Source organism: Poeciliopsis prolifica, unplaced genomic scaffold (assembly GCF_027474105.1).
Source record: "Poeciliopsis prolifica strain line A6 unplaced genomic scaffold, Auburn_PproV2 SCAFFOLD015, whole genome shotgun sequence".
NCBI lineage: Eukaryota > Metazoa > Chordata > Actinopteri > Cyprinodontiformes > Poeciliidae > Poeciliopsis > Poeciliopsis prolifica.
Window position 1 is genome coordinate 9,086,676 of NW_026562390.1, and position 22,531 is coordinate 9,109,206.

The 22,531-nt window shown below is 37.0% G+C and overlaps 1 protein-coding gene across 3 annotated transcripts in view; it reads left to right on the plus strand.

Annotated features, from left to right (window-relative positions):
• The window catches only part of abl1 (c-abl oncogene 1, non-receptor tyrosine kinase), a 34,064-nt gene that overhangs the window by 4,443 nt on the left and 7,090 nt on the right, over nt 1-22,531 (plus strand). For 2 of the 3 annotated variants that reach the window (XM_055040234.1, XM_055040235.1), the window contains exons 4-5: nt 20,516-20,680; nt 21,285-21,580. In XM_055040234.1, the coding sequence (XP_054896209.1) occupies nt 20,516-20,680; nt 21,285-21,580 (461 nt within the window). Of the gene's footprint in view, nt 1-14,253; nt 14,812-20,515; nt 20,681-21,284; nt 21,581-22,531 lie in introns of those variants that run through there. The other variant, XM_055040236.1, reaches the window with a different exon arrangement.

Here is a 22,531-nt window from a genome sequence, read left to right on the forward strand (position 1 = left end):
TAAGAGTCATGTCAGTTAGAGACATGACTCTTAAAACGATAAAGTTACTGAGGAATAACTACTAGTACTTGTGACATCATGCTCTCATTTCTTGCTTTCCTAGCGTTTGTGTGACCTTTGATTGGATTTGGCTATGAAAATGCCATTGATTTGGTCTGTGTCTTTATTCTCCAGAATTGTAAAAAATATAACAGATTGCAGGAATTTCTGCAGTCTCTTCTTAAATATGGTAATGAGTATATTTGACTACTTACCTCTTCCTACCTTGTTCATTCAGAGATAACTAAAGGTAAACCTGTTCATTTGTCATGTTCTTTCCCCAAGTTAAAATTAACCACAGGATGCACACAATAATATAAATTTCCCCATATTTTTAGTTGAAATTGTTCAAAATTAACACAATAGATTATTGAATCTGTTATTCTTTCACTTGTACATTTGTAGATTGTTTCAAATGTCATCAACATGTTGCAACAAATTTTGGCAGGGGGATGTAGACCGTAAAACTTGTCAGATCAGTCTAAGACTATTATGTCATGACTTGTGGAACACTGAAACAAGAGCACTGTGATCACACTAAAACTCATGTATTTTCAATATTTTGGATTATATTTTGATCTTTGCATTGAAAGTGCATATCACAGTTATACATTCTACAGCATGTTTGATTTAAAAGGCAGGATTGAGTCCAAACGGTAGAGCCACAGCTTTGAATACTTTAACATTGAATTAATTGATAAATTACTTAATAACATACTATGTATGCTATGTGTGTCTAAACCTTCTTTTCTTCAGGGACCCAACTTAAATCTACAATGACAGACCACCTCCTCCCTATTCACTACCATATTTCTGCTTTCCACTTTCAGTCATTTTATCAATTGAAATATCAATTTACATGAACAAAAACTGTTTTCACAATACATCCGTTTCATAAAATTGACAGATTATCTCTGTGGTTGTAAATCTATTTATCCAGAAATTAGTTGTCTGGTGTTCTCCAGAAATAAATGAAAGGCTCTTATATATTTTTTTTAAAAAAGGATATAGAGAAAAAAATAATGGAAAACACTTCCTGAGTATAATAGTGTTCTCATTAACCATTAAAAAACTAGTTTTTTTTTTCAAGAACATCTTAATGATGAAAAAACAGGACTTAATTTTTCCACTCAGGTTGTTGAAAGTCTGTATGAGGACTTTATGTCCTACCTTGCCAAAAATGGTGCCAAAAAACATTTAGGCCGTCTTAGATTTTCATCTCATAATTTTCTTTTGCGCCTAATTTGAAGCATGAAACAACAATAACTTCTCTATTGTAAACATGCTGCCGCTGAACAGCGTGCAGTTATGTGGAATAATCTGAGGAGTAATTTCTGCCCCATTATATAACACCACAAACAGGTTTTCCAATGTTAACAGGGGACTTGGAAGGGGGTTAACCAAAATCAGTCACTGCACAGACAAAATGTACGCATAGTTTTTAAATTGAGAGAGTCTGAAGGACAAATAGGCATTTCATCATGTATGACTCAGGTCTGGCAGCAACATATCTCCAACAAGTACAGTTCTGGGGTGGATTCGCTATGCTCAAAACCCCCCTTCTAGGCCAATTGTCAGTGATAATAGCTTCTTATTGTATCCACAGAGATATAAAACTTGAATATGCCAACAAAATGAATAGTCAAACATTCAGAAACAATGCTGCCTTATTTGAGATTGATTTCATTTTGTCAGATGAGGGAAAAAGTGTTTTGGAATCTGAAAAAGAAATCTGAAAAAAAAAACTTTTATCCTGTTGAAATACTTTAATTTTTAAGCCACTTACACCCTTCAGTCAGCAAATTACATTTCATTATTTTAAATTCCAGTAACTCTCCTCTTCTGGGAAAATACACCCTTTAGCTATTATGGTAGGTAGGTTCTGAAATTATTCAAATCCAGCTGCAAAACTACTCCACATAATCCAGTGTCATTATTTATTAAAACAAAGATGAAGTATGCTCAGAAAACAATAGAATTTAAAGTGGCTGTGCTTTATTTTTACACATTTGACTTGAGCTAATGTGCACTCTCTTGCACCATTTTTACATACCCTATTCTAGTGGAAAGCACTAGGCTCTGTAATAAGTACAAATTTACAAGTTTAATATTTCTAAATACCTAATTTGTACACAAAGATGGATTGATGAACTGCTTGTTAAAATAAATTTGCAGGTTGTGTTGGTATAAACATCCTCTGTAAAAGAGTATTAGCCATTCAAAGCTATCTTTATATATTTGTAAAAAGCATCGGACAGTGATTGCCTTTGTAAGAAAACTACCCACCAACTCAAAAGCCTTTAACGCAGAGGGGGACATGTCAAGGAAGGTCAGAAAAGCAGAGTGAAACTTTTTGTTGGTTAAAAAGTTCGGCTTTTGCAAAGGGTCAGCAACGGGGCATATTTGTTTTCCTTTTCTGCACCCTTTCCCTTGTGATGAGCAGGTTAGGCCATAAGAGGGGATGTGAGTCACAGTGCAGGAGCAGGGCAGCAACAACAGCTTTATGTTTTTCTTCTCTCCCTCTCGGTGAGCTTTAGCTTGTTAAAAGTGGGATAACCAGCTGCCTTGCTCCTTCCCAGCAGGCAGGTTCAGACCTCTGCATGCAGCTGCCTGGGAGAGAGACACAGGCAGTAAAGAGGCAAGCAAAGACCTGTCTGTTCTTTGGCTTCATTGTATGCCATACAACGGATTGGTGAGATTTCTCTGGCTGGTTAGTACCTATTGTAATGTTTGAAAATGGTTGTGATGCGCCTAGAATATTTTTAGCTGACTTTATTGTTTTGTTAAAAAAGAAAACAGTACATAAAAACATACAAACTGATGTACCATGGAATAAGTTAAAAGCAGAGGTATCTTACCAGGTTTGTCCAGACATGCCAGATTCATCTCATTACTTTTTTATTATAAAAGCTTACTAGGTAGTTAGAAATCATTTTTTCTAGTTGATGTCTGTAATTAAAATGCATTGCAGAAGTATTCGTGCCACGTTGAACTTAAACTTTAGATTATCACAATTTCAATGCAAGTTGAAGTATCCTCTCTATCCTAACAATTTTATACACTTATACTTCAAATGGGTTGATGTACTTTGAAACTGTTTCATACAACTGTGATGTAGATCAGTAGCCACAAATCATACGTTTTCTTTTCTCCCTTTTAGCATTCCTGTCCTTTTGGCAGATGTGCCTTGCGTTTTGGTAATTGATTGTGTCTAGAGGCCCTATTTATTAAGCATTCCCATAACCGAGCATTATGTCACAGTTTGGTTCATTTAAGTAGATAAATTCAAGCCATGTTTCTTTTGTGGCACTCGAACATTTTAGTGATCCCTTATTCATAATTAAAATATGTATGTTGTATTTATTGACTTTTATATTGACATCAAAAGTAATTAAATGCATATTTGTTGTTTATCCCCAGCTCCCCAGACATATATGAACAACCAAAGCAAGAAATTCTTTCATTCGGTTAACTTCTGATTTTATATTGAAGTAACATATTTCTGAGGGAAAAGGTGCCAGGCTAGGTTCTTCAGCCAGCCGGATTAATTGGGTGACAGGAAATGCATAGGCCATTGACATGCCTTTGCTTGCTCAGTAAGGGCACACCAGAGCTTCTTTTTTTCCCCGTGAACTTCAGCCGAGACCTTTCTAGTTGCATGTCTGAATTCCGAGCTAGCAAACCAGCTAGATGATTAGCAGCAAGATGGAAAGAAAACACGCCAAGATAACTATAAAAGTACACGACATTCATCTGATGCAGATGAGCATAGTACATGAATGAAGCAATAATGTTGGTGTTTCTGAAAGAGACACCAACATGAAAGAGCACTCAGTCATGGAAAAGCTGTTATCTGCTGAGAAACTGGTTCAGCATTCCTCAGATGTTTCCAGGAAGCACAACATTCATGTCTTAAGCATTCACCTACCTCTGCATTAGCTACACCTGTTCAATTGTTGATACAAATGAATGATCAGGCAATCATCTGGATTCTATTGATTTTGAACTGGTAATCTATTGGGATTTCCACACCCAGATTTTGCTTGGATTTACAGAGACTGGTCTGAAAAGATGGAACTATCATGGGGATTGACAAGTGTCTGGACAAACTTACCTCATTAAGGTGAAAGGAGACAGAGTGGCAGAGTGGTTTGAGATTTTAGACAGGCAACATTAGCTTGTTACAGTGAAGGTGTGTAGAATATCATTTCTGAATGCACAATATGTAAACCATGTAGCAGACGGGCTGCAGCAGTAGAAGAATGAGCTAACAACGTGAACCAACTACAGCAGTCTAAGACTACAGTTCAAAGAGCGTTACCAAAATAGGTTAATAAGATATTGAGAAAAATTGACCTGAGTGAGTCTCAATTTTAACTTGGGCACTTGCATGGCAGACCCAGAATTTGGCATGGACCCATCCAGCTTCATGTGATTCGGAGTTCAGATTGTGAACTCTGAACCTGTTTTCTAAGAATTTTTTTTGTCACACTTTGATACCTGTTAAGCATATTTTATCCAGCTGTGCTGACATGGCATGATCTGATCTTGAAGTGTGCTAAAGTACTGTGTTTTCAATTCTAAAACCATAGTTACTTTCTTTTTCTTTTTAAATACCTATTACATTCATCACAGTTGTATGAATGACATGCTTTATTGCTTCCAAAGAATGCTATCAAGCAGTTCACTATCTCTGTATACTTAACTTATTGATCATCTCTGATAAACCTCACAACTCCAGAGTCATCTGTGTATTTCCACAAATAACAGGAGTCTGTTTTGTACTGGAAGTCTGAGGTGCACCGAGTAAAAAGGAGTGGTGATAATGATACTGTGGTGTTTTCACTAAAGGTTGTCATAGTGTTACTCTCATATCAGCAAATGCCTGTTGTGGACTGTGTCTGTCCCTTTATAACTCTCATTTGATTGCTACTTACAAGGAGGATAATGCATGACATCGGAAAGCTCAAATCATTTAAAACTAATATCTTAAAGATGACATTGGATTTACTTCTATTCACATCACAATTCAGGTAAATAAAGGATTAAGTGGGGTTTTGGATCACGCATGTCCAACCGACCAATCTGCAGGAATTTTTAATGCCCTTTTTAATTTAAATGAAGAATTAAAACAATTTTGAAGGCAAAATGGATTGTGTCTCAGAACTAGCACACTATTGTGTTGGTAAATGCATTTTTTTTGGTTTTATTGAAAGAAGAGGAATCCTTAGAATCGAGAAACCAAAATCTCTTCCCATGATTCTTTCTTATTCTGCATTTATGTGTGTTTGTATGGCACGCATTGACACACAGCCACAGACCAGCTCTTAGAAATATTCATTGAGACCAGCTGTTAGGTCTCTGGTGGCTTGTCCCTTGACCTGGTTGGCTGTGTCTCCAAATTTGAATGCAACATTAGACAAAACTATAATGAAATACTCATGTGATGTCCCTGTCAGATAGCTAATTTATTTGCTAATTAAAACATTTGGAAAATCTTGTAATAAAGTTTTTTGTTTGTGCTAGTTTTTAATCTAATCTGTTTAAGGTTCACAAACTTGGCTGATAATGATGGTGCTAGAATATGTGGCATTGTAAGAACTGATTGTTCAGTGATGTGTGAGCGTTGCTGCAGAGGCCTTTTCTGTCTGGAACACACGATTGTCTCTGGCCAGATGACACATCACTTCCCATCAGTGTTTTTTCCTCTCATCAAGTCTTGGCCATGTGGAAAACAAATTTCCCTTTATTGTCACACTAATTAATGACCAGCCTCAACAGTTTAGTGAAGAAAAGCACTAAACTGTGCTGTTACTATATCACATCCTGCAATCTGTATTTACTAATCTCTTGTGCTGGTCAATAAAAATTGCCGATTAAAAAAACCAAACAAGATTTAAGAAGAATTCAGAGAATTTATCTGAAATGAATAAATGCAAGGACTATAATTATTAGAGTGAGACTTGTTGGTTCCAAAATATTTATGGGAAGTGACCATTCTGAGATCTTAATGTATTAATGGTTTATTTTGGATTTTTACAAATAAGTAAATTTGTACCCCTGGTAGTCGCAATCAAGATGAGCATATGTTTATATGTGATGTTGCCTGTCATTTAAAGGTTATTCAGGCTGTTTTCAAAAGCTTTTTGAAATCGCAAACGGACATATAAATCTGTAGCTGTGTGATGATGTTGCCACAGCAGAGTTTGTTTTGGAGTTTTTATTGTCCTGCTCTAGTGTGACACCCAGTGGTTTTCTGAAGTTGATCTGCTCTCCTTTTGCAAGATTTACTAATCCCTGTAATCTATTTTAGTTTTTTTGTACATTTTCCAAGCTTTATTTTAAAAAGTTTGCTTTTTCTGCTTAGAAAAGCAAACTTTTCCAAGCAGGCCCATTTTTCAACTTTAAGTATGCCACAAAAGTCGCATGCCTCTGATGAATTACAGCTTTGTTTTTTTTTTTTTTTCAACATTAACATTCATTCAGCATGAAAAAGTTTCTCGGCTTGATGTTTGCTTTCTGCCAAAGTCTTAATATTGTCACCTGTACTCTTTCCATTGTAGCATGCGAAATTCCTCTGCAGGGAAAATAAGGCCAATTGTGTAACCCTGAGCTTTGCTCAGTATGATCACATTCTTCTTGGGCTCCTGCCAAAACATTTCTCTTGAGCCTATCTGCTTTGCTTCCAAGAGAATCACATGTTTGTATCTGGTCTCTTGCATCAAAGGTGGGTTGAGTAATATTGCCTATTATGCTTAGAGACAAGGAGTGAGAGTTAAACATTAGGGCAAGCTGCAGCAGTAAGGAGAAATATGCAATCCTCTATGCATTCCCCTCTCAAATAACTAGTGCGGTTTCCCTCATTCCCTCGTTCTTTTCTCTGTTTTAATTATTGAATCTTTTTTGTAATTGTTCCACGTTTTTGAAAAGTGCAAAACAATCCTATTGGTGTTTATTTTTCTTCAGATAATTGCAAAGATTAATCACCTTCAGCCTATTTACAAAAGAAACCCTGACCTATCTGAACTAGTGTTTATGACCTGAGTAAGATTTAAATTTAATTGGAAAAATACCTTGTTTTGGATGGTCCCTTAAAATACACCTTCCGTGTTTTGTATGTATGTTTGCATGGTTTTTTTAACAAATATTTTTCAATGTACAACACTTTGGCAGCCCTAGAGATTTTTAAAATATGATATTGAAAGGCATGGATGAACCTTAACTTCCTTCAAAGGAACAGAAACAAAATTGTCTTTGGACGTAAAGAGGAATGATCTAGAGTCATTACACATTTTCAGCTGTACAGCTAGAAACTCGTTATCAGGCCCAAAATCTGAAGGTAGTGATGAACATAGACCTGAACTGCCAAAGACACATAAAGCCATTACAAATTCACCCTTCTATCACCTAGGAATATTTCCAGGATTAACGGATTAATGTCCCAGAATAATCCAGAGAAACTGCAACAGTTTTTTCATAAGTCTATCTAAAAAAATGGACAGCTGGAGCAGATCAAACAAGTCCTAAAGACATTACACTACGGGAAGGCTATGGGAAGGCTTGGAGAATAGACTTTAAAATGCTTTTCTTAATTTATAAATTATTAAATGGCTTGGTACCAAAAACATTAAAGTCCTGTTGTTTTACCAACCTTCTCGACCTCTCAAGTCTTCTAGTTCAAGTCTGCTCTGGATCCTTAGAATCAGAACCAAACACAGAGAAGAGAAGCAACATTCAGTTTTTATGCTCCTCTAATCTGGAACAAATTTTCAGAAAACTGCAAAACAGCTGATACACTGAATCCTTTTAAATCAAGACTAAAATACATTTTTGGGCTAGTGTCGATGTTATTGACTAAGAAAATTAGTCAATTTTTGTAATTATGTTAACTAAAAAAACAAAGTTCAAATAAAGATAACTATGCAAAGTGATTGATGTTTTTGTCAATGAATAAGAATAAATAAATGCTTGGAGGACAATATATCTGTTTATATGTTCATTGTTCATACATAGGAGCTTTACTACTGTTAAATTCTCACTATGGAAAAAACAGATTGGTGATGGGAGTGTTTTTAAACTGAACGTGCAGCAATGGTAAACGCCTGCAGAAATGACAACTTAAAGAGACACCAGGAAGCACGCTGTTGAGTAGGAGTAGCTATGCTTTAGTTCTGTGTCCTAAATTACATGAGACTTTTACAAGACTGGAATGATTGGATGATTGACTGTAGTGTTAATGTTGTGATCTGTCAGAAGCTCTTCTGTCTGTCGAGCAGCATAAAACTGGTCAAAGAGTTGATCCAAACTGTTTTCCCAACACAACAGATCTTGACCTTCTTTGGTAGCTTATACTGATTTTCTGTCAGCTTCTTGCACTGACAGTGTTATTGGTAGCAATGATGTAATTTTTTCTTCACTGCTTGATGTTACAGTGGTTATCCCCCCACCACTCCCAAAAAAAAAAAAACCTTAGCTAATGTGTATAAAAAAGTAACTTACATATTCAAGAATTGTATTATATGATAAAAACATTTTCCACTTCTAAGTCTTATCAGTCACAGAAAACTGACATCAAAATGTACTGACTGCAAATAAGTCTCTCTCTGTGTTGAAGACAACAATTTTCTTTTATATAAAACTAATTTGAGGACTGTCACTTTGGCATTTCATCACAGTTGAAATCCCCAATGTAGTTAAGGATCTTTTTCTTTTAACAAATCTGTAAATTTGATCTGGAATATTTCACATTAACCATTTTACTTACAGAGTAAATTGATTTTTTATAAACATTTATTTTTCAGGTATAGCATGACTGATGGCAATGACTTATGGCACTTGACTAACCAAAATCTGATTATTTTCTTTTTCTTTCCAAGGACATTATTCAGTATTTGTTTTTGTTAAATAGTTAATCTATGTTGTATAACATTTAACGCCCACACCTCCAAGAGACGTTCATAACTTAAATATAAGAAGAATTTTTCTGAAAGTTGTGGAAGGTCCTAAATAAGTAGTTTGTAATTGACTAAATTTGTAAAGTTAGTTGACTAAAACTAAACCTAAAACCAAAATGTCAAGTGAAACTCTGCTTTTAAAATTAACCCTAGTTGAATCTTGTATAGCTGCCATAGTTTTTTTTTTATCCATTCTGAAGCTCAGTTATGGCGTCATTGTAGTCTGAAAGCAACAACTTATCTTTCTCTCCAATTTGCTTTAACCTGCATATCCACACAAAATTTACATTTACATGGTCAGAGAGTGTCTCCAAGTGAAGTTAGGAATGCAGTCTAAGAATCTGTTGCCACCTGCTTCCATGCACATACGCACGCACACACACACACACGTGAACACTCGTGCAGGAAAAAAAACTTCCCCTACTGCCTTTCCTTGCTCCATACCCAAGCAGGCCTCTGCAGCTCCGGACACAGCTGTTGTTTTCTCTACAGACAACCTGTTACCTCAGACGCCAGAAAGACAGGGTCGGGATCAGCTCAGTGTTGCTGTCTTGTGCAGAAAACATTTCTCATCTTACTGACAGATAATTAAGTTGGATATGATTTAATATTTGGACAGGTTTTTTTTTCTTTTTCTTTTTGCTAAAAACATTGAGATATTACTACTTGTGAAGTTTTCTCCTTTAAATGGTTTCATTTCAGTGCACATTGTTTGGCTTTTGCGTTACTTTTTTTTCCCCTTGCCAGCTCAAATTTGACTTTATTGGTGTTCTGTCCTGTTTCTTGGTTTTGCATTAAACTCCTCTTCATAGCGCTGTAAGAGGATAAGATTGGGGCTGAAAAGCGAGCTGCATCTGGATCCACTTAGACACTGAGAGAAGCCTGAGCAGTTTCACCACTGCAGTTCAACAGTGTCTCATAGCCAGAGCCTCTCCTCTTATATAAAACTAATTTGAGGACTGTCACTTTGGCATTTCATCACAGTTGAAATCCCCAATGTAGTTAAGGATCTTTTTCTTTTAACAAATCTGTAAATTTGATCTGGATCGCTGTTTTACTCAGGCGGGTATTTAGATGAACGGGGTCTTTCCCCAGGCATCTAGATAACAATTCCAAAGCATTTACAGTTGATAGTAGAAAAATGTGCACAATAGACTGTTCTCTCTCCCTTTTCTTATCGTGTGTCAGTTTTTATCATAGTGCTGGCTTTTTATGCTGTTAAGTCACAGAATTAAGCCCAGAATGACAACAACATGTCCTTAAATAAACTCCAGTGCAAGACTGATTAGTAAGTCTTACTGTATGTAATTTAATCATACTACAATTGTATGATGCATAAAAATTATCAAAAATTCTCTAGCATATCAAAGAATGGACACTATAAAACTGTCTGGAGATTTGGTTTGATTTAGTTAATTATTGAAACTCTTTGACAACAATAAAACTACAAGAAAATTGTCAATGCTTCTTGACACCGATGCCCCTAACAACAGCAGCGTTGTACCTTCACATATTTGCTGCTCTAAAGACTCATTGCAATTGGGGCCAGTTGAGCCCTAAAGCAGCTGGGTCTGAATATATATGTATATCTTTAAAATTTTCATTATTTAACCAGGTAAACCCTGTAGAGATCTGTATCTCATTTAGAAGAGGGACCTGGGCAGAAGTCTGCAATGCACAGTAGTCTGGTTACAAAATAAAACTAATGAATACATATTCACAAGTGTAAAGCATATTCTTTCTTACCAGTGATGTTTAAGATTGGTTTGTCTTAAATGCAGGGGAGTATCTGGGCTAAGCTCAGAGTGAGCTAAAAACACTGACCTAAAGCTTTGGTTTGACCTCCCTTTCTTTCTTCATCATAACTCTAACTCAATGAGAGCGTATAACATTCTGAAAAACCTGACTTTGGCAGTAGCTGGTCATTTTTGTTTTGTTTTGGTCCTGCTTTCTAAAGTTGTGTGGCGGAAAGTAGATTCTGCACATAAATATTCTGCATGAGTTAAAATGTTATATCTTACTTTTAATTTAATAATAACATTTAAATGTTTGAATACTTTGGTAAAGTATCTATCAATGGCAATTCAATTCTGTGAAGCAATTCCAGATTTATATAATTTTATTTTATTGATTTCTTTTTTCAGTTTTATCAGGCTGTTGTTTTTGGAATTAAGCAAAGCGTTTTGCTGTTTTTACTTGTGGTCGAAATTTATGAGTGTCATTTACGAAAGTTTAGCTTTCTCAGTGCCAACCCGTTAACTGGGCAAGTTGCATCAAAATGGCTTCCAAAAGCCTTGAAAGGTTAACTCAAATGTAGCTGCCTCTGAACTACTTCATCATAAAATCTGTAAAATAATTACCATAACTTCTGAGGAGTTTTGGCTACAAACGGTGTCAGCAGTGTGGCTATTGCCAGAAGCTAATGCAGATTTTAAACCTTGAACTAGAGAAATGACCAGTTCATTCTTGAGTGTCCACTCCTCCCTGTGGACTACACAAAGTGGCAAATTATACAGAAATCTAAGTCCCCTAGTTTCATCTGCTGGTCTGCATGCCTCAGACACTCTGGCTGCATTCAGCAGAGGGCTCAGAGTAAACAGCCACATGTGCAAACACACATCCACGCATTCAGAATACCTGCTTCCTGAGTGTCTCTTTTCCTCTTTTCTTTCCACCTGACTAATTCTGATTGCTTAAAATGTTAAGTGAAGTTAAGACAAAGAAATTCTTGGTTATGTACAGTGAACAAAATGTATTAGAAACAGCTTTTTGTACCCTCCCCCCTTCATTTTTCAAACTCTGTAATTAGAAAGCTTGTTGGTTTAAGTGCATATATGACTCCTCTTCCACATAATAGATGAACGAGATTTATAGCTAGTGTTGGCTGGCCCCATTTTTACCACTGTCAGTGTGATTATGGTTATATCCTAGTGTGCCAAGCCAAATATATGATTAGCAGTAAAAGTTGAAATAAGAAAATGGCAGTCATTATACCAGTATACTGGTTTTTCATCAAGGTTTGGAGAAAAGAATTGTGTATCCAGGAAGAGTGAGAAACAAAGCACCAGCAACCATCTTGTGGGTGGATGTACGTCAGCTAACTGTTAACATATTAGTCCACAGTATAAAACGCGAGCTATTCCGCTATGAGCTCATTTCCAAACAATGTGCTTCGTGCCTCTCCATCTGCAACCTTTTTTCCTCTTGCCTCCATTTTTACAGCCCCTCTTCTCTTGCCCTCATCCTCTCATCTTCCCCAATACTATGTGGCTGCGGTAAGTTAATCGGCCTTCCTCAGAGGTCTAGGAAGCCTGCATTTCTTTATAATTGGTGTTTTGGGGTGGTGCATGAGAAGTAGGCAAATGTTTGTCATACTGACACTGCATTGATGATGTGGGTAGGGAATGTGGGGGGCATCATAGTGCCAAATGATTTGAGGTTCAGCACACAGGGTTTAAAAGTCAGACTAATGCCATGATGATGGATGTTTATGTGTCTGATGTGACAGACACATAAACATCCATTATAATGATATTGAGGATATTATTGTGTGTTGTATTAACTGTTAACGCCACAGATTTAACGGCTTCTTAAAAGATTTCCGCGCTCATGGAGAATTGGATTGAGTGATTTTGTTCTTTCTGTGCAGCTTTTGGGTGACTTTTAAGAGCATAAAATGTCTTATCCAAACATCCAGATTCTTCTTGTCATCTTTGAATTGTTTTCTATATTTGACTAGGTGGCGATTACACTGAGTACACAATTATTATTTGATATTTTGCCTTACAAAATAATTTTATTGTTATAAAATGATTATGAAACTTTCCATTTTAGATTAGCAGTCAGCCTTATTAATGCTGCTAACATTACTAAAACTGGATTCACTGTGTGCCCTTAATAGAGCTTTAACTTAACTTTAAAATTTTCCATTCCAGCATGCCCCATGGCAAAGGTTAAAAGCTTGAAATGTTGTCTTTTTGTCTGATGAAAGTCTCGTACTTTCTGGTTCTCTTGCAGCTTGAACGAACTAAATGCGTAGAAAAAATGGTTACATTTGAAATAGTTTTACACATCTCTTTGGTATGATTTATTTGAGCACCTCAAATGCTCAAAACAACTGAGTCTTCTTTCCTGAGAAACACCTGCACACCAAAGAGTGTTGTTTGTATCATAAGCTGGTAGCACTTATTACTGATTTAGAGATGATCAGATTTTTAAGTTTTCAACCAGCTGGCCAGTGCTGATCACCAGACGGGGTTGATTTTACAATATATTCCTCCTTTAAAACTCACCAGTTAAATCAGATTTACTGCTTCAGTATGCTAGTGTCATTAAGTAAGGGAAGTTTGCATTTACAAGTTTCACAACAATTGCATTTTGTAATATTTTCAGTTATTTACTAATGGAACCAGCACTGACTCAAAAATGTTAAAACCGCAAAAGCAAGCTAAATCAAACTGCATAGAATTTTTTTAACCTCTTTAGCTTATTGCTACAACAATAAATCATGATTCTTATTATTTCCCCCCAATAACTAACTATCTGATAACTGTCCTTCCCTTGAGGAATTGAGAAGCAGAGGTGTAAGAGTATGTAAATATTTACACAGTACTAGACCACTAGTGTCCAACATGTGCTCAATGTTGTGCGGTTCACATGTAGGTTTTTGTTCTCTTTACCTATGGTCTCCCCAGTGACACAATTCCACACATGTTGATACATATAATACTATGATACTGTTTTCATTTTGATGAATTCAGATGCTCTTTTTTTGTTCTCTTTTGACATGAAAGTATGGAAAAAATGATCTATTTAGGTGACAAATGTTACGCTTTCAGCTGAGAGCTTTAGTTCTGCCTTCAATGGCCCAGTCCTGTTTCCAGAAATGATTTCTTAACCTGTAAACATTTCACAGTGGAGAAAGAGGGGGAAAAACCATGACCGAGGACAGAGAATGGTAGAAAGACAGAGAGGGGGAAGGGCTGAAAAGTTGGAGGAGGAGCATCTTTTAATCATTTTGACTTCAAAAGGAGGAGAAAGAAGACTGTTTAAGAACTATGCAGAGTTTAAGATATTTAGGTGTTTGGTGAATTGGTCGTTTGGAGCTTTTACTTTAAAGCTGACATGGTGTTTGGATGCTGGTGAGGTGTTGGGAATCTTTTAACTGCGTGTGTATGTGTGTGGTAGCGGTTTCTCCCTCCTTCTTTTGGAGGTGGGAGGGCTTAGCTGATGTCATTGAGTGCAGCAGGCAGAGCTTGAAAGAGGCCCTTTGTTGGCTGCTGTAGCACGAGTGGTCCCTGTGCTTCGGATACACGCTCACACAGGGGACAGGAGAGGGGAATGGCAGCGTCCACCCTGTGCTAATGCCCACTCTGCCGTTACTTCTACACACCTCTGGACTCAACCTGCTCCTCTGGATTTCTGTTTTGTCTCTTAAAAGTGGATGTAGCTAAAAGTCCTAAAGTTAACAAGGGAGAAGGAAAGAAAAAAGAGAAAAAAGATGGAGACGCTCAGAAGAAAAAGTTGGTAGGCTTTGCCGGACAGCTGCTCTTTCGGGTTTTCAAAAGGAAAGGAGGATATACAGCAGCTAAAAGGAACCGACAGAAGGAAATCTCTTCACATTTTAGCTTGATCTTTCCTTTTTTGGGACAAATGTAGATAGAAACTTTTGAGTGACATCGGATTTGATCAAGCAACTATAATTTCAGCAGGAAGGTGGGGGGAAAAAAGCAGATGAAAATGTTGGAGATATGCCTGAAATTGGTGGGGTGTAAATCTAAGAAGGGCCTCTCGTCATCCTCCAGCTGCTACTTAGAAGGTAAGAACACTTCATGGCCACTATGGCATTGTCTTTTAGCTCGGGCCTATCGTTTACAATTTACTTTGTACAAAAAAGGAGCTGTTTACTTAAAACATGTCAAGACATTGGAGGAAAATTAGGAATAGTGAGTAAAAAAAGAAAAAAAAAGAGGAGGTTTAGAGACGATAAGTCTTGATGTGATTTCTGAACTTTGGAAACTAAAGAACGGGGAGGGTAAGCAGAGAGAAAGCACAGGGGAGGAGGAGGGAGGCCAGACACTCTGGCTGGCTAGAGTGGAAAAAAATGTGGAAAAAAAGACAGCAAAAAGAATACAAGGAAATCTGACTCCTGGCCATGTCCCACTTAACTCTTGTTTAGGAGGGGAGGGGGAATCTAATCTCAGCATGCACTTTTCACTTCTTTGCTGTTCTTTATTACTTCATTAGGTTTTCATTGTACCTATAAAAATTTAGAAAGACATCTTGATATAATGGTTTTAATTTGGTGCACAGTTGAAGTCCACGAGATTTTCATAATGGCAGGGACTAAGTCTTAAATAAGAGACGAGGAACAAAAAGTTCTCAATGTTTTAATTTGGAGCAGAAACAATTAAACACCTGGAAGAACTGCACATCTGCTGAACTTATAAAACTACGTATTACTCCAGCACGCCTAAGAATGGATGTAAACGACATAAAGGAGAAGCACTGTTGTGATGACATGCTGGAGGCGGAGTTTAGGAAAGAGCAGAACATTCCTGAAGAGACAAAGGCCAGATTTCAAGGTGTAAAACAGGATGTCAAATTTCTTTTGAATAGCGCCACCTATTTTACACCAGGGCACACTCATCCAAATTTGGAGGCATTGAACCACCAGATTTATTCGTTATTGAGGAACCAGAGTCTCAACCAGTATCTAAACTTTCCTGAAACTGTCAACAAGGAAAGTTGGTATAACGACTTTCTATAATTTATGTATATGGTAGGAAATTATGCTGTTTTTTTAAAAATTCTGCAGACTTTTTATTTGGAGTCAATGAAGGCAGAAGTTCCGCTCGACGTTTTCTGTCATTTCAGACGATGTTAAAAAAAAAAAATCCAGGCAATCTGTTTTTACCCATCACTTTTTAAATGACATATTGAATGAACACTTTTAAACAGGAACCCACTTGTGCTCGCTACTGTAAAATCACATTTTTAAGGGTTTTGATGTTTATTTGCAGGCTGACTCTGAGCTCTGTTGCTGCACCATAAACTGGAATTACAAGCGCCACTTAAGCCATATTTTAAATTCGGAAACATTTTTCTATTTGAAGCAATCGGAAGTCAGCATTACACTCTGAATCGAGGGGACGTGGGAGGAAATCCAGCAGGATGCACCCCCCAAACACACTGAAAAGCATTGTGTCCAAATTTCTCTCACTCAAGTTGCAGTAGGAACATCAGTAAAAGCAGATGATGTGAGAGACCAATAGAGGGGGGAAAAAAGCAATAGAGTTGAGAACTAGAATATTTCACTTCTCATCCCTTTTACCACTTGAATTTTTTTGTGTGCGATTTCTCATTTCGAACGTGTGCTTCTTGGAGCACTTCTGGGGTTGACAATGGAGCGGAGCCATGGAGTGGAAATTAGGGTAATCACTGCTCTGCTACAGCAGCGAAGATTGCAGGGGCAGCGCAGCAGAGACACATGCATTGTAAATAACTCTTCAACTGAATGTCAGCTCTTGCAGAATAAGATGCATGTAGTTCATTGTCCAGGTTATTTTATCTGTGCATAAAATTGAAAATGTCTGCACCAAGTGATGAGGTATGTCTAATTGATCAAAATTATAAATTTGTTGAAACAAAAGTGGAACTTACAAATAGACTTGATCTTGATATTAATTTTAGACCACATCACCCAGCCCTAAATGAAAAATCTGAGATTTTTTTCCAGCTTTAGTGCCGATGAGTGGTAGTGTCATATTGTGGGGTTGTTAGTGCTGTTGGAGGGACTGGTGCACTTCAACAGTAAGGAAAAACTTGATATGGGATGATTAAGGCAATATTTGAAGCGCCAGCGCAGACTTTGTCAGGCAAGTCCTGAAACTTCTTGGATGGCAAGAAGATTCAGGAAGCTTCAAGCTTGGCACAAATGTGCCTATGCTGTGCCTATAAGTAACTTATGTAGTTGTCTAAGGATAACATAGACAGTGTTTTGTGGTGGTTTTCACAAATCCCACATCTCAATGCCATGTTGGCAAAGCTGATTAGGTGTCAGTGAACACAGTGGTCTACAAACTCCACTTGATCAGTGCTGTCTGGAGAAAATTGACCAACTCCGGAAGGATACCCAAAATGTTTGATCCAAGTCACAGTTTTAAGACTGTTCTGCCAAATACCAAGGAAATAAATGAAAACTTCTTAATTTGAACAAAGTAAAATCTTTTATTCCACCTTGTTTGTGTCCCTTCTTTTATTCCACTTAATCAAACAGAAAATGTTTAATATGTTTCAGTCTTAGTAGGAAAAAAAGAATTTTTTTTAGAATGCAAGCATATAGTATTTTGGTATATTTTAAATATGAAATAAAATCAAAGGCAAGTTACCAATGTGGGACCACCAGGTTGACTGCCGATTTTTAAGATTAAAGTTTTAGATCTTTCCACCTTGTTCTCTTCCCTCACTCTTACTGTGCAGTCATTGCTCTGAAGTTTTTACAAGCCTCACACTCGTTTAATCATTTTGACGGTCATCTCAGAAATGAAGCCAATTCATGCTGTAATTTTCCCTCTTCGCAGCTCCGCAGAGCTTTAGTCTGATCAAGAATTATTCTCATTCATTTTCCTTCTTGGTTCCCCTTCAGATTTCATTTGTCACCTGATTTTTCTTTTTCATGTGTGTTTTATTTGGGCTAGAATGCATCAGTGTGCTTTTTTTTTCCTCCCTGCATGAAGAGCTGCAATAATTGAGGCCTTTCAAGTGCATGTGTGTGGCTATTGCTGCTCACACTTAATGACTTGGCTATGCTTTCAGTAGGTTAGTCATCCTTAATTTCAAATCCACATCTTTTTTTTACTGGTTGCTTTTTTCACGCAGCGCCGATGCAGATCTCATCTGTTTGTAATTTTATTATACTTTATTGAAAGTACCACTGATTTAAAATGCCATCTCATATATTGAAAATGATTATTTTAAGCAAATATTACCCAGCTTCCACCTTTAGAGACATGTTTTAATGCATTATTTAGGACTTTCTGACCTTTAGTTGTCTAAAACTGGGTATTGTTGCCCCTGCATCCACCAAGACCCCAAAATATGGTGTTTTCAGAGTCTGGGTCAAATGTATAGTCTTTACCTTGAACCAAAATGGCATGTTATGATCTAAAAAGAACCTCATAATGGATCTAGACTGCTGAGTCGAACAGGGATTCCTGCAACTTGTCAACAATGTCATGTGATGAACTGTTTGGCTCTTCACTCTCCTAGAGTTGTGCAACATTTGGTGTCTGCTTATTGTTTAAGATCTTGAAATTTTAATTGTTAATCAACTTATGCAGTGTAAACTTGACCTTAGATCTTGACGTTCAGGTGACCGGGTCCTTGGATGCTTATAGAGTCATATTTAACTTTAATCTCATTCATGCAACTCCTCTGTTCTGTCTCTTTTATCATTTTGCAGAATCTTCAGTCAACCCTCTGCTTTAAATTGCAGGAGCATTTCAAGATACACATTCGTGCCATGTCTTGACTAATGTCGAGTCATGCAGTAACAAGTTTTAATCAAGAACCTTAGGTTATTAATAAGGGTTGGAAATGTAATAAGAAAACAAAAGTGGCAGTTGTTACACATTCAAAGTCTTGTGTAATCTAGATCAGCTGATTGCACTGAAAATACATATGCAACATCCTGAAGTGGTTTGGCCATTACATTCTTTAATTTGACCACTAAAATTTAGTTTTTCAGACAGAAATGAATCCCTCTGGCTGACTTCTGTAATTGGGAAGGAATTGTAATATCACTCTGTGGAGTTCAGTTTGAATGCCATTATGTGGTATTGTGGTTGTTCTTTTAGCCTAATTTGAAATATTTCCATTTGCAGTTAAAATCAATGTTTCAATCACTTATGTCAGATCCCAGATATTTGATCTTGGAGGTACAACCTTCAAAAACATCAGGGTTTCTATAAAAGTCTTTTATTGATTCATCTTCATTTTAGGCCTTGAAACATCTCAAATGTCCATATTTTTGATCATATCTCTTATATTTACTTGCATCTTAAAATGCTGTCATTTCCTTTGCCCTTTTTATTTAATTTGACAGAAATGTCCTAGTAGCAATCATTTGCTTTTGTAATTTTGCTTTGACAAAACTATAAGGCTCATGATGCAAAGCCGCAATTTGACCTTTTCCACAAATCAAGATGGCAAATCTGTTCATGTAAACAAAATCAAAACTGTTGCCTTCCCTACTGTTCGTTCAGGAGTGTTTGTATTATAGATCTGGCCTGGAAAATGAACTTGTTTAATGCTTATCATATTGTCTGTAGTTAACTGATTGCAGAACTCTACTACAGAAATCCTGTCTTACACTATAGTGTCAGGGTCATTTTTTTTTTTTTTTTTTTACATTTGTGGCCAACAACTTCTTTGCACTTTCACATTTATCCAGCAGTTTTACCCGTCTAACATGACTGTATTTGACTCTTTATGCTGAACATAACTTCCCTGTGCATTACCTCACAGGGAAGTAAATTTCCTGTGAGGTAATGCTCGTCCACTTCACAAAGATCCTGAAAGCACTTCTGGGAGTATTATTCTCATAGGCAGAAGTGAGTTTACTGTCTACATATAGATCTTACAGATACTTAAAAATGAGATTGGTCTGTTCAAACAAATTACATGTTGCAGAGGCATGAAAGATGACAAGAGCTGGCTTAATCCCACAGAAGCATCTCAGCTGGAGATTTTCTTGGAAGTCGAATGTGAACACTTAAGGGAAGCTGAAACTGATGTAGAAAAGATTAAAGAGCACAATAAAGAAGTGTCTTCTAGGCATGATCCCAAAGAGTTCACATTGAGCATGGATTACTACAGGGTTTCCAAAGTTTTTTCCATGCCACAAGACCCCCAAACAGCTACAAAATGTGTGAAGAGACAGACTTGTATGGTGGTGATCTCTCACTTTTATTAACTCGTCAATAATTATTACATTCATTTAGCATAAATGCTGCTTCATACCTTCTTATTCTAGATGGCTGCGAGTTGTTGTTTTTTTTGTGTGTTTTGTTTTTGCATCAGGGCTACTGGATGTCTTTCTTGTCAGAAACTTGCCCATGTCACCTTTGTTATGCTTGCTTGAGGAACAAACCAGCCTGGTAAATTTGATCAGCAGCCAATCAGAAATGTGAACATGGCCAATAAGATTTTAATAAGTTATTTCAACTTTTATAATAATTGAAAAACAAATTAGATTTCATACAAAAGTAACTTAAAATGTGTGATTCAAATTTCTTTCTTTATTTCATTTATTTTTTTGCATTTTATGTTTTCATTTTCCCTATAAATTTAAGACCTGCAAGAGTCCTCTGATGGCACCCCGAAGGACCACACCCTGTACTCCGAAAAATACTGGCTATCTAAATGCTACTTTGTCCTAGTTTCTTCATGTATTTCTGATATTTGTAAATATTTTCACCAACCTGTGTTTTTTGTTGTTTTTTGTTGTTTTTTTTCCCCAGAAGCTCTCCAGAGACCAGACTTTGAGGGTCAGGGTCTGTCTGAAGCGGCTCGCTGGAACTCCAAAGAGAACCTGTTGGCAGGACCTAGCGAAAATGACCCCAATTTGTTTGTTGCACTCTATGATTTTGTAGCAAGTGGTGACAACACACTAAGCATCACTAAAGGTGAGAGGATTTGTTTTTTGTTTTTGTTTTGTTTTTTATTGAAAACCAAATTTCCATATCTAGAAAATAAGTAACTCTGTCTGGAAAAGTATGGGTTTTGTCGTCACTTTATCTTTCCTAGTAAGGTTTGGCTTTATCATAATGCAGAATAGTATCTGTCTAATGGCTTGAAATGGCAGAAGAAGTCAGTCACATTGTAGAAACTGGGTCTGTAAAGTTATGACTACATCTGGGAATCACCTTGTTTGTGTCCCTTCTATTATTCTCTTTGTTCTCAATTCACTTCCTGAAAAATGTTCAGACATATATGGGGTTTTTTCCACTGAGCCTTCTGTAAAACAATGCTACAGATGGATTACACAGACAAATGCAGGAAGGAAGGAGGGACTGCTTGAGTAAACAAGAAAATGTCTGCACTGTTCTTGAGCAATACTGCTGATAATGCAATCATTTTATTTTGATAATGAAATGCTGAAGCTGGTAGCTTTCCTTCCTTCCTTGTGTTTTTCAGGACGTCTACTATTATCTAAGAAAACTGTAAACATGGCTAAAGTTGACATTCTCTAAACATTTTGGGTTCATCTTTCTCTTTTTGATTGAGCAGGGGAGAAGTTGCGTGTGCTGGGTTACAACCATAATGGTGAGTGGTGTGAGGCTCAGACCAAGAATGGCCAGGGTTGGGTGCCATCCAACTACATCACTCCAGTCAACAGCCTGGAGAAGCACAGCTGGTACCACGGCCCAGTGTCACGCAATGCTGCCGAGTACCTGCTCAGCTCAGGCATCAACGGGAGCTTCCTGGTCCGGGAGAGCGAGAGCAGCCCCGGACAGAGGTCCATTTCCCTGCGGTATGAGGGGAGAGTCTACCATTACAGGATTAACACTGCGTCAGATGGCAAGGTGGGAACCACTGGAAACGCACACTCTTTAAAATTAATTAATGCAGTTAAGTTTTAAATCCAATCATGACTGCTCATTCTCAAAAATACCTCAAAGTGACAGAAATAAAGCAAAGAGTGGGCCACAATTCCTCCATAGTGATGAAAAAAGATTCAAAGGCAATTTTTTTGTGATGCTTGGTGGTAGCTTTCATTAAGACAATTATAAATTTGCTCTTTGTGTTTACTCATGTTATCTTTTTGAAAAAAACTATGTATTTTTATTGCTTAAATACATTTTTGCAACACTGTATGGCATAATGTCTTTAATTCAGCCAATGATATTCATTTGAAGTATTCTCACTGAACCATTATTGGTGTCCTATCTGTGCTGTTGCGTTGTTGTCCTCAACATGCAGGAAGTTATAAAAGGAAGGGCTTTTACTTGTCACTTCTGAGTAGCAACAGCATTGCAGATCTTTTTACCCTGATTTACTTTCTACAAAAGGAGGATTTAGCAGCATCCTGCTTTCACAATCTTATGTTCTACCAGTCCTTCCTGTACTTAGTAAATATGCAAGGCTTCCGATAGAGCCTACAACTATATTTAAAAGATTACTACCTCATTGGGAGAATTGAATTTAATGCTCTTCGTGAGAGTTACTTGCCTAGAAATCATTCAGTGACCAGAGTTTATTCTTAACTCGTCCTTATTGGTGATTGTTGGGCCTGTCGGAAACATAAAACTCTCTTTTTTTTTTCTAAACTTTGATAAACTTCTGAAAACAAAACAATTTTCAATATCAGAGAACAGGAACCTCTGATATAGTAGATAATAGATTAAATTTGTTCATGCTTGATCAGGAAATGTCAGTTGCTTGAAAATTCCACAGGATATTTATTTTTTAACGTAAAACTATCTGAGGAGGGGCATGTGGGTAAAGACTGGCTAAAATTCTTGGTGTGAGATTCT